General features: G+C 42.5%; 1 protein-coding gene across 8 annotated transcripts in view; it reads left to right on the top strand.

Annotated features, from left to right (window-relative positions):
• INO80D (INO80 complex subunit D) overlaps window positions 1-12,590 on the top strand; it is a 101,290-nt gene that overhangs the window by 75,881 nt on the left and 12,819 nt on the right. For all 8 annotated transcript variants that reach the window (XM_516046.7, XM_054680136.2, XM_063790661.1 and 5 more), the window contains 3 exons: window positions 1,293-1,426; window positions 9,325-9,542; window positions 11,689-11,846. In XM_516046.7, coding sequence (XP_516046.3) covers window positions 1,293-1,426; window positions 9,325-9,542; window positions 11,689-11,846 — 510 coding nt within the window. The remainder of the gene's footprint in view (window positions 1-1,292; window positions 1,427-9,324; window positions 9,543-11,688; window positions 11,847-12,590) is intronic.

Below are 12,590 nucleotides of genomic sequence, written 5' to 3'. Positions count from 1 at the left end.
TTGTTGCCCTCCTTTCTGTTCTTGGAACAGCTTGTTCAGCAGCACTTTCTATGTAATAAAGGCTTTATAGTTTTACCTAAAAACCATAAAGGAAAAACACAAAGGCACTTAATAGATATAAGGTAAGTGTTAAGGAAATGTAGTAGCTAAAAGTATGAGTGCTTAAAAATATTGATGATGTAAAGCTCATGTTTGTTTGTTTAGAGGCAGGATCTCACTCTGTCACCCAGGCTGAAGTGCAGTGGCACGATCACAGCTCACTGCAGCCTCGACCTCCCTGGGCTCAGGTGATCTTTGCATCACAGCCTCCTGAGTACCTGGGACTACAGGCATGCACCACCATGCCCGACTAATTTTTGTACTTTTTTGTTTCCCAGGCTGATCCTGAACTTCTGAGGCTCAATAAATCAACCCACCTTAGCCTCCCACAGTGCTGGGAGTATAGGTGTGAGCCACTGTGCCTGGCCAATAGTGAAGTTTTGATTTAAAAGTAATTTTTCATGAGTTGTGAGTTTGAGTTTGTTGCTGGAAGTGTGAAGCAAAATATTCAAATTTGGAAAGATGAGTTTTTAATAACTATATCTTTAAATTTTTATTCTTGGTAAGTATCATAGGCAGAAAATTTTCCTTTTAAGAGCTGTTTAAAAAAAGAAAACCATTGGCCAGGTGCAGTGGCTTATGCCTATAATCTCAACGCTTTGGGAGGCTGAGGCGGCTGGATCACTTGAGGTCAGGAGTTCGAGACCAGCCTGGCCAATATGGTGAAACCCTGTCTCTACTAAAAATACAATAAATTATCTGGATGTGGTGACACATGCCTGTAATCCCAGCTACTCGGGAGGCTGAGACAGGAGAATCACTTGCTTGAACCCGGGAGGCCGAGGTGGCAATGAGCTGAGATCGTGCCATTGCACTCCAGCCTGGGCAACAGAGTGACTTCATCTCAAAACAAAAAACAAAACAAAAAAAACATGAAGTGGAACTTTAAGTGGAGTTCACATGTTAAGAAGGAAATGGCCCTGCTTTTCCAAATAACACAATTTGGTTCAGAATGGTCATTAAGGAGACTGGTGCCAGGGTCTCATTAGCAAAATAGAGTCCTTCAGAGTTGTCATCTGATAAATTCTATTATTTTCCCATATCAGTAGTTGAGCTAGTACTGATATGGGTAATATTTATATTATGGATAATAAAGTTTGTACTTATGAAATGTAAGGGAACAAGCAAATTTTATATAGAAATTGAAAAATTAGAGTTTCAGTGTATTTTACTCCTAACTTAAAAAAACCCAGATATCCTCTTGAACCACTCTCAGCAGCTCTTCTCAAGTTGCACAGCCAAGTTTGCAGATGGACAGCAGTGCTCTGTGCCAGTTTTTGACATTACACATCAGACACCTCTGTGTGAAGAACATGCCAAAAAAATGGTAAGTTCTGCAACAGAGGCTTTCAAACTTTTTGTAGCTATCCACTGTAGGAAGTATTTTATAACTTAGCACAAACTATGTATGTATATAAATCACTGAAACAAGTTTTGAGACAGGATTTTTATTCCCTTAAGATACATTTTATTAACTTAAGATATGTATCTTATACATAGCAGAATTTCTAAATACTCTCTTTGTTCCTATGTCTCTAAGTTTTTGCTTTCTTATATACAATTCTACAAATGTCATGAATAGTTGATGAAACTTCAATCGAAGGCCCAGCCTTTCTAGAAATCTATTGAACGTAATTATTGCTTTAGTTAATGCTAGTTATCATAAATCCTAATTAATTCAGAATAATTTGGAGGAGAGACAGATTTGAATTTGAGGAATATCTAAATTATATAATCATTTAAAGGAAGTTCATTTTTATTGTTTTCATCCATCAAGCAGTTACTGCAAGATACTTTCCTAGGTACCTTATGTACTAGAAAGTGAGATACTTCCTGCCCTCTATAAACATGTTATAGTTTTCAGGGATTCTCAGGGTGAGGGAATGGGTATTAGACCAGGACTTAATAGTTGGAACCTGTGATCCTGGCTTTGCCACCAGCTTGGTATATAACTAGGGGCTAAGGATTCAGCCTTTTTGGACCTCAGTCTCAATGTGTGTGATTCACTGGTGTATTAGTCCGTTTTCATGCTTCTGGGAAAGACATACCTGAGACTGGGCAGTTTACAAAAGAAAGAGGTTTAATTGGACTCACAGTTCTATGTGGCTGGGGAGGCCTCAAAATCATGGTGGAAGGCAAGGAGGAGTAAGTCATATCTTTCATGGATGGAGGCAGGCAAAAATAGAGTTTGTGTAGGGCGACTCCCATTTATAAAACCATCAGATCACATGAGACCCATTCACTATTACAAGAACAACAGGAAAGACAACAGGAAAGACCTGCCCCATAATTCAGTCGTCTCCCACCAGGTCCCTCCCACAACACGTGGGAATTATGGGAGCTACAAGATGAGATTTGGGTGGGGACACAGAGTCAAACCATATCATTCTGCCCTGGCACATCCCAAATAGCATATCTTCACATTGTAATACCTTCACATTGTAATCATGCCTTCCCAACAGTCCTCCAAAGTCTCAACTCATTTCAGCATTAACTCAAAAGTTTCAGCATTAACTCAAAAGTCCACAGTCCAAAGTCTCATCTGAGACAAGGCAAGTCTCTTCTGCCTATGAGCCTGTAAAATCAAAAGCAAGTTAGTTACTTCCTAGATACAATGGGGGTACAGCCATTGGGTAAATACAGCTGTTCCAAATGGGAGAAATTGGCCAAAACAAAGGGGCTACAGGCTCCATGCAAGTCCGAAATCCAGTGGACAATCAAATCGAAAAGCTCCAAAATCATCTCCTTTGACTTCATGTCTCACATCCAGGTCAAGCTGATGCAAAACATAGGTTCCCATAATCTTGGGCAGGTCTGCCCCTGTGACTTTGCAGGGTATAGCCCCTCTCCTGGCTGTTTTCATGGGCTGGCATTGAGTATCTGCTGCTTTTCCAGGTGCATGGTGCAAGCTGTCAGTAGATCTACCATTCTGGGGTCTGGAGGATGGTGGCCCTCTTCTCACAGCTCCACTAGGTGGTGTCCCAGTAGAGACTCTGTGTGGAGGCTCCCACCCACATTTTCCTTCTGCACTATTCTAGCAGAGGTTCCCCTGGAGGGCCCCACTCCTACAGCAAACTTCTGCCTGGGCATCCAGGCATTTCTATACATTTTTTTTTTTTTTGGAGACAGAGTCTCTGTCGCCCAGGCTGCAGTGCAGTGGTTTGATCTTGGCTCACTGCAACCTCTGCTTTCAAGGTTTAAGCAATTCTTGTGCCTCAGCCTCCCAAGTAGCTGGGATTACAGGCGTGTGCCACCACGCTTGGCTAATTTGTGCGTATTTTTAGCAGAGACAGGGTTTCACCATGTTGGCCAGGGTGGTCTCAAACTCCTGACCTCAGGTGATCTGCCCGCCTCAGCCTCCCATAGTGCTGAGATTACAGGCGTGAGCCACCATGCCCAGACAGACTGTTTCTATACATCTTCTGTATTCTAGGCGGAGGTTCCCAAGCCTCAATTCTTGACTTCTGTGCACTTGCAGGCTGAACACTATGTAGAAGCTGCCAAGGCTTGGGGCTTCCACCGTCTGAAACAACAGCCTGAGCTCTACCTTGCTCCCTTTTAGCCATGGCTGGAGTGGTTGGAATGCAGGGTACCAAGTCCCTAGGCTGCACAGAGCACGGGAGCCCTGGGTTTGGCCCATGAAACCATCTTTTCCTCCTAGGCCTCCAGGCCTATGATGGGAGGGGCTGCCGAGAAGACATCTGACGTGCCCTGGAGACATTTTCCCCATTGTCTTGAGGATTAACATTCAGCTCCTTGTTAATTATGCAAATTTCTGCAGCTGGATTGAATTTCTGCTCAGAAAGTGGGATTTTCTTTTCTACTGCATTGTCAGGCTGCAAATTTTCCAAACTTTTATGCTATATTTCCCTTTTAAAACTGAATGCTTCTAATAGCACCCAAGTCACCTCTTGAATGCTTTGCTGCTTAGAAATTTCTTCTGCCAGATACCCTAGATCATCTCTCTCAGGTTCAAAGTTCCATAAGTCTTTAGGGCAGGGGCAAAATGTTGCCAGTCTCTTTGCTAAAACATAACAAGAGTCACCTTTGCTCCAGTTCTCAACAAGTTCCTCATCTCCTTCTGAGACCACCTCAGCCTGGATTTCATTGTCGATATCACTATCAGCATTTTTGTCAAAGCCATTCAACAAGTGTCCAGTGAGTTCCAAACTTTCCCACATTTTTCTGTCTTCTTCTGAGCCCTCCAAACTGTTCCAGCCTCTGCCTGTTACCCAGCTCCAAAGTTGGTTCCACATTTTTGGGTATCTTTTCAGCAGCACCCCACTCTACTGGTACCAATTTGCTATATTAGTCTGTTTTTGTGCTGCTGATAAAGACATACCTGAGACTGGGCAATTTAAAAAAAAAAAGAGGTTTAATTGGATTCACAGTTCCACGTGGCTGGGGAGGCCTCACAATCACGGCAGAAGGCAAGGAGGGACAAGTCACATCTCACATGGATGGTGGCAGGCAAAAAGAGCTCGTGCAGGGCAACTCCCATTTTTAAAGCCATCAGATCTGTGAGACCCATTCACTATTACAAGAACAACAGGGGAAAGACCTGCCCCCATAGTTCAGTCATCTCCCAGTGTCTCCCTCCCACAACACGTGGGAATTATGGGAGCTACAAGATGAAATTTGGGTGGGGACACAGAACCAAACCAGATCAACTGGCTTCTTCACCAAGAACTTGTTTTATTTTTTAGGTTTCTTTTACAGACAATATGTTTTGAAAAATTTGTATACTAAACTACATATTACAATTACATATTACAAATGTTGAATAATTATTTTCAACTTTAATATAAAACTTTAATATAAAAACATTTAAAATATAGGTTGTTTTTTTTTTTTTTGAGATGGAGTTTTACTCTGTCACCCAGGCTGGAGTGCAGTGGTGCAATCTTGGCTCACTGCAACCTCCGCCTCCTGGGTTCAAGTGATTCTTGCACCTCAACCTCCCGAGTAGCTGGGATTACAGGCGCATGCCACCATGCCGCCTAATTTTTGTTTTTTTTAGTAGAGAAAGCGTTTTTCCATGTTGGCCAGGCTGGTCTTGAACTCCTGACCTCAGGTGATCCACCCGGCTCGGCCTCCCAAAGTGCTGGGATTACAGGCATGAGCCACCATGCCCAGCGAATATAGGCTTTTTTTTTTTTTTAAGCTTACTCAGGCTTTGTCATAGCTAAGGAATAATTTCTATATGCTTTTTGAACCACTTTTGTGGACCTTCATTGATGATTTCACAGACCCATGGTAATGTGGGCCCTGTAGCTTTCAAATCACGAAATAAATGATCCCAGCCGCATATTTTCATTTTAAAGTTCCACCATTCCGGCATACTTCTAAGATACTGAGGAAGATACTGTTAAGTAGAAAAAACTGTACTTCAGTGTCTGCTTTAGGAACTTATTATGAATGAATTTTTGGTTCCTATAACAATTTTTTTTTTTTTTTTTTTGAGATGGAGTCTTGCTTTATCACCCAGGCTGGAGTGCAGTGGTGAGATCTCGGCTCACTGCAAGCTCCACCTCCCGGGTTCACGCCATTCTTCTGTCTCAGCCTCCCAAGTAACTGGGACTACAGGTGCCTGCCACCACGCCTGGCTAATTTTTGTATTTTTAGTAGAGATGAGGTTTCACCATGTTAGCCAGGAAGGTCTCGATCTCCTGACCTCATGATCCGCCCGCCTTGGCCTCCCAAAGTGCTGGGATTACAGGCGTAAGCCACCGCGCCTGGCCTCCTATAACCATTATTATGTGAATGCTTTTAGAGAAATTGAATGCAGTTTTATTCTTTTCAGCTAGTTAAACTTTCCTACTTAGGCAAATTCAATGAGGCAAACCTAAGACTGAATTAGTATAATGTAAATTAGTCATAAAATAATATATATTTTATATAACAATCACAATTATACTAATCAAATTTTTTTTAAGTATTTAAAATACAAATTTTTGAAAATGGTTTTCTCTCTGAAGACAGTTAGAATCTGGCAGTAGTTTGAGCTATTTTTGTTTTAGGTTAAAAATTACATAAGAGACTATAAGAAGCACTTGTACCCCATCAGTGCTCCTATGAGAGACTGACACTGGGAGATGAAAAGTATGTGCAAATCTAGGCTCTGGTTTTTTTTTTTTTTTTTTTTTTTTGAGACAAGTCTCTCTTTGTCACCCAGGTTTGAGTGCAGTGGTGCAATCTCGGCTCACTGCAACCTCTGTCTCTTAGGTTCAAGGAATTCTCCCACAGTAGCCTCCCAAGTAGCTGGGACTGCAGGCATGTGCCACCGTGCCCAGTTAATTTTTGTATTTTTTGGTAGACATGGGGTTTTACCATGTTGGCCAGGTTGGTCTTGAGCTCCTGACCTCAAGTAATCTGCCCACCTTGGCCTCCCAAAGTGCTGGGATCTTACAGGCCTGAGCCACTGCGCCGAGCCTCTATTTTCATATTATATTCTGAATCCAAACACATTTTATAAATTTCACTGCTACCATTCTAGTTGAGGCTACCATTATCTTTGCCTGGATTATTGTAATAGTCTCCTAATTGATCTCCCTTCTTGCCATATCCCCCTGCCATAGGGGGTATGTTGTTTACATAGCAGCCAGAGTAGGCTGGGTGTGTCTATGTTCTACTTTCTTTGAATTGAATTCACTTTTGAGTGTACACTCTTAGGAGTTTTGTAGACGCATACAGTTGTATAACCACCACCTAAATCAAGATACAGAACTGCTCCCCAGATTCTCTTACACTACTCCCTTTGTGGTCATCCCTTTACTCCATCCCCACTGATCTATTTTCTGCCCCTATACTTCTGCATTTTCCAGAATGTCATAGAAAGGGAATTCTGTAGTAAGTAGCCTTTAGAGCAGGCCCTTTAGACTATACATCTGATCATATTAGCTCCATAAAATCAAAACCTGCTAATGGCTTCCCATCACATCCTCCTGCCACTGCCTCCCAAAGTGTTGGGATTATAGGCATGAGCCACCACACTTGGCCTTTTCCCAAGTTTCCGCATTGCTCACTCCTTCCTTTCATTCAGGTTTGTTACCATGTGTTGTCTCATCACACAGGTCTTCCACCTGCCTGTTACCCTGTCAGGTTTTATCCTCATACTCTACCTCATTTTTCTTCCTAACATTTGTCTGCCTAACAGTTATTCATTAGTTTGTTTATTTTCTGTATTCTCCTACTAGAATGTAAACCTCACAAGGGCAGGAGCATTTTTTTGTTACTACTGTATCCCTAGCACTTAGAACAGAGATGCTCAGTAAGTAATTGTTGAATACATTAATGGTTAGGCATACCAATGGAAGGGGTTAAGATTCAGAACTAGGATGTGACAGCCATTGGTAAGAGACTCCAGCTGCAGGAAGTCCCGGCTGTCAGGCAGAACATGGGATTCCACCTTTGTAAGATCCTATGACAGATGGTGAGTGCATTGCCTTGACATAGAGGTAGAATCAGACAAAAGTTGGGAGTGAATAGTATTTCACTGTGCACTGAAGCTAGGTAAAAGAACAGCTGGCATTAGGAAAGCCTCAGGGGGTGGGGGCTCTAGCTCTCTGGAGGCGAGCAAGGCAGGTATCAGTCACAGGCTGTTCTGTGTGAAGTATCTGGCATAGTACCAAGAGTGCCACAAGGCCACTGCACACAAGCTTAGGAGAATCAGGCAGGAATCTGACCCAGGTGATCATTGGGAGCCTTACAGATAGGACTTATTTTCTCTTGGGTGAGAGCTCCCTAACTTCCTCCTGAGATCAGCACTGGTGCTGGAGGGAAAGCCGGGAATGGATGCTGAGCACAATGTTCGGGTACTGGCCCTTGCGCATTCACCATTTGTTGAGTTAAATAGTGGACATAATACAAGTAGACCTCAAGTGTTGAGACAAAAAGAACTCCAGAGTCTGAGAAGTAGCCTTTTTTTTTTTTTTTTTTTGAGACTGAGTTTCGCTTTTGTTGCCCAGGCTGAAGTGCAATGGCATAATCTTAGCTCACTGCAACCTCTGCCTCCCGGGTTCAAGCAATTCCGTTGCCTCAGCCTCCCAAGTAGCTAGGATTACATGCACGTGTCACCAGGCCCGGCTAATTTTTGTATTTTTATTAGAGATGGAGTTTCGCCATGTTGGCCAGGCTGGTCTCGAACTCCTGACCTCAGGTGATCCACCCACCTCGGCTCCCAAAGTGCTGGGATTACAGGCGTGAGCCACTGCGTCTGGCCCGAGGTAGCCTCTTTTTTTTGGTTTGTTTTAAATTTATGTATTTGTGACTTAATCTGTAATTGTTTACATTCAAGCATTTGAGTAGGATTAAACCTGTTTTAGATTTCCTGAATTTATGCTTTAATTTTATTTCTTGTTTTCAATTTTTTGATGCTAGTGATAGTTATTAGTCTTAAAATACTATGGTCTACAATCTTTATTTAGCTACAAGAGTTATTAGGGAATTAATTAAAGGTGACATTCAATTGCAAATCCCACTGTTTTATGTGCCAATAAGAAAGAAAAAAATGTTGCCAGTGATGCGGTACTTTCTTATCACTTAGAATTTTTGTTTTCAACTCATTAAAGAGCTTTTAAAAGACTTATTTAGACATAGATTTTTATATACTGTTCCTGGTTTTGACTGTACTGCTTGACATGTGAAAGGCAGTATTTTCTACGTACTTCAGCAATAGAACAACTTCATCTACTTTGTGGTTATTTTCCTTTTTCACTTGGTTGTTGCCTTACAGGGAAAAAAAAAAAAAGAATTGTGGTCAGTTCTTCAGTAATGAATATGTGCTCCACTAATATTAATTTTATGCCCTGCTGCTCTTTGTGCCTTTCTACATTCACAAAAAATTTTCCTCCACACGTAGTACCAACAGTGTACAAACCTTAATTCAGAAACGATGCCAGTACAAAGAACTGGAACCGTGTGTGTGTGTGTGTGTGTGTGTGTGTGTGTGTGTGTGTAGACAGTGTCAACTATAATGACCATCAGCAGGCTGACCGCAATGGTAAAATGCCACCAATTTAGAATGCTTCCCAATTGCAGAGATATTAAAATGTAGATCTTGGAATTGATGAAGTTTGATGTCTTCATTATTGTTATACATAGTTTTGGGCATCCAGTATGTTTTAGGCATTATATAGAATATTAAGGGATGTAAGTATTCTTTAGGTAGCTGTCAGGTTTATCCCAGATAATCTCAATTTAAAAGCCTATTTATTCATTTCAAAGGATAATTTCTTGAGAGGAGATAACTCCCGTAAAGTTCAGCACCAGCAGCAGAGGAAACCCAGGAAAAAAACCAAGCCTCCTGCACTAACCAAAAAACACAAGAAGAAGAGAAGGCGTGGACCTCGTCGACCCCAAAAACCCATTCCACCTGCAGTCCCCCAAGGGAACCTCAGCATGCCCGCCAGCGTCTCACTGCCAGTGGAGGCCTCTCAGATCCGGTCAGTGGTGCCACTGGCACCTAATTTTTCTTTACATTTTGGGATTCTTCTCAGAACATCTAGCTTCATGTGGTTATTGTAAAGTTGTCACTAGGCTACAGAAACCATTTAGTATATCAGCCTAGATTTTTAAAATAGTTTTTGGTGCAAATTTTACCTGTATCTGGCTGTATTTGATCTAAAATTAAGCTTTTGCTTACAATAAAGAGAACAGACGCTGAAACTGACTTTCATTGTATACTCTCAACTTAAAAAACATTTTTTTTTCCTTGAGACCAGGTCTTGCTCTGTCGCCCAGGCTAAGTGCAGTGGTGCAATCTCGGCTCCCTGCAACCTCTGCCTCCAGGGTTCAAGCGATTCTTCTGCCTCAGCCACCCTAGTCTGGGATTACAGGCATGTGCCATCACGCCCAGCTGATTTTTGTATTTTTAGTAGAGATGGGGTTTCACCACGTTGGCCAGGCTAGTCTGGAACTCTTGACCTCAAGTGATCCACCTGCCTCGGCCTCCCAAAGTGCTGGGAATACAGGCATGAACCACTATACCTAGTCTCTTAACTTTTAAAACTTTTGCAGAAATTCCATATATGTTCCAACAGAAGTATTCCATCAGAAATATGAGGCATTATTTATTTTGGCAGGGTTAAACATTTTGACCAGAAGAATGAAGCTTTTGTTTTAGCTAAGCATTTCAATTTTACCTGTTGTTAATTTCATTTCTAAAATTATTATTTCAACCAGATTTGAAATTCTACTAAAAAGCATTAAGACACACTTGATACACCAAATTGTGATTCATTGTACAAATTTGAAGTAAAAGTATTACCTAGTAGTTGTTGTTGCCTCTTAATACATGGGTGAAGGTTGCAGAAATATGACTGCATATGGTGAGGCATGTATTTTTGCAGTGACTCTACTTTCAGATTTCCTTCTTTTAAAATAGGGGAGGAGACACTGTAAGTTAGGGTTTCTCATGTTTCTGTTGAATATAAAAAACCTAGGACCAGGTGCGGTGGTTCATGCCTGTAATCCCAGCACTTTGGGAGGCCGAGGCGGGTGGATCATGATGTCAGGAGTTCGAGACCAGCCTGGCCAAGATGGTGAAACCCTATCTCTACCAAAAATACAAAAATTAGCCGGGTGTGGTGGCGGGCACCTGTAATCCCAGCTACTCAGGAGGCTGAGGCAGAAGAATCGCTGGAACACGGGAGGTGGAGGTTGCAGTGAGCCGAGATCATGCCACTGCACTCTAGCCTGGGCGACAGAGCAAGACTCCATCTCAAAAAAAAAAAAAAAAAAAAAAAAAAGCAAGGCATGGTGGCTCATGCCTGTAATCCCAACACTTTGGGAGGCCAAGGTGGGTGGATCACCTGAGGTCAGGAGTTCGAGACCAGCCTGGCCAGCATGGGTAAACCCCGTCTCTACTAAAAACAAACAAAAATTAGCTTGGCATAGTGGTGGGCGCTTGTAATCCCAGCTACTCTGAAGGCTGAGAAAGGAGAATCTCTTGAACTCAGGAGGTGGAGGTTGCAGTGAGCCGAGATCGCGCCATTGCACTCCAACTTGGGCAACAAGAGTGAAACTCTGTCTAAAAAAAAAAACCTAGAAGACATTAGGATTGGCTTTAGCTCAGGTGGTTACTTCCTTACTTTCCATCTGTCTAATCCCTGTGCTTGGGTTCAAGACCTGCCGGGGCTTTCTGACCTTTAAATAAAAAACCTAAAAGACATTATTAGCTTGTTTTTTGATTTTGGTTTTTTTTTTTTTTGAGACAGAGTCTCGACCTGTTGCCCGGGCTGGAGTGCAGTAGTGTGATCTCAGCTCACTGCAACCTCCGCCTCCTAGTTTCAAGTGATTCTCATGCCTTAGCCTTCTGAGTAGCTGGGATTACAGGTGTGTACCACCATGCCCAGCTAATTTTTGTATTCTTAGTAGAGACAAGGTTTTGCCATGTTGACCAGGCTGATCTCGAACTCGTGGCCTCAAGTGATCCTCTCACCTTGGCCTCCCAAAGTGCTGGGATTACAGTTGTGAGCCACTGTGCCCTGCCTGACGTTAGCTTCTTTTCATGTTGAATGAACTTGGCTTGGTGGTATTGATGTGAAGATAATGGGGGAGTTATGGGACCAACAGTGTCCTCTTTCCCAGGAGCCCATCCACGCCAGAGCTGAGTGCTGATGAGTTGCCGGATGACATTGCCAATGAGATCACTGACATTCCACATGACTTGGAATTGAACCAGGAGGACTTTTCAGATGTCCTGCCACGGCTACCTGATGACTTACAAGATTTTGATTTTTTTGAAGGTATAGTCAATATTTTGACTCAAGGAAACTGGTTTTAAAAATGAGTTTATAAGAAAAGAAATAGTGTTTTGAGATGTGTTTATCATATTCCTCCTCATATGTAATGTCTTTCATTGTAGATAGGAAATATAATGCCACTGCAGCTATTTTAACCCTTTCAGAAGATAAGGAATGTGCAGTTTGTTTAACCATCTCATAATTTGCTGACTAGGTTTATAACTTGTTTCTTTTTTCTTTGGAGACAGAGTCTCACTCTGTCGCCCAGGCTGGAGTGCAGTGGCACGATCTTGGCTCACTGCAGCTTCTGCCTCCAGGTTCAAGCGATTCTTTCACCTTGGCCTCCCGAGTAGCTGGGATTTCAGGCATGTGCCACCACGCCCGGCTAATTTTTGTACTTCTAGTAGAGGTGGGGTTTCGCAGTGTGGGCCAGGCTGGTCTTGAACTCCTGGCCCCAAGTGATCCACCCGCCTTGGCCTCCCAAAGTGCTGGGATTACAGGCATGAGCCACCACACCTGGCCCAACGTTGTTTCTTTAAAGTGAATACTTTTACTTTATTTTTGAACAAAAACATCTCGAACATGACTTTTTTTTTTTTTTTTTTTTTGAGATGGAGTCTCGCTCTGTCGCTCAGACTGGAATGTAGTGGCGCCATTTTGGCTCATTGCAACCTCTGCCTCCCATGTTCCAGCGATTCTCCTGCCTCAGCCTCCCGAGTAGGTGGGATTACAGGTGTCTGCCAACAT

The sequence above is a fragment of the Pan troglodytes genome, chromosome 13, assembly GCF_028858775.2.
Source record: "Pan troglodytes isolate AG18354 chromosome 13, NHGRI_mPanTro3-v2.0_pri, whole genome shotgun sequence".
Lineage (NCBI taxonomy): Eukaryota > Metazoa > Chordata > Mammalia > Primates > Hominidae > Pan > Pan troglodytes.
Note: the sequence above shows the minus strand (reverse complement) of the source record. Positions and strands in the feature narration are given on the sequence as shown.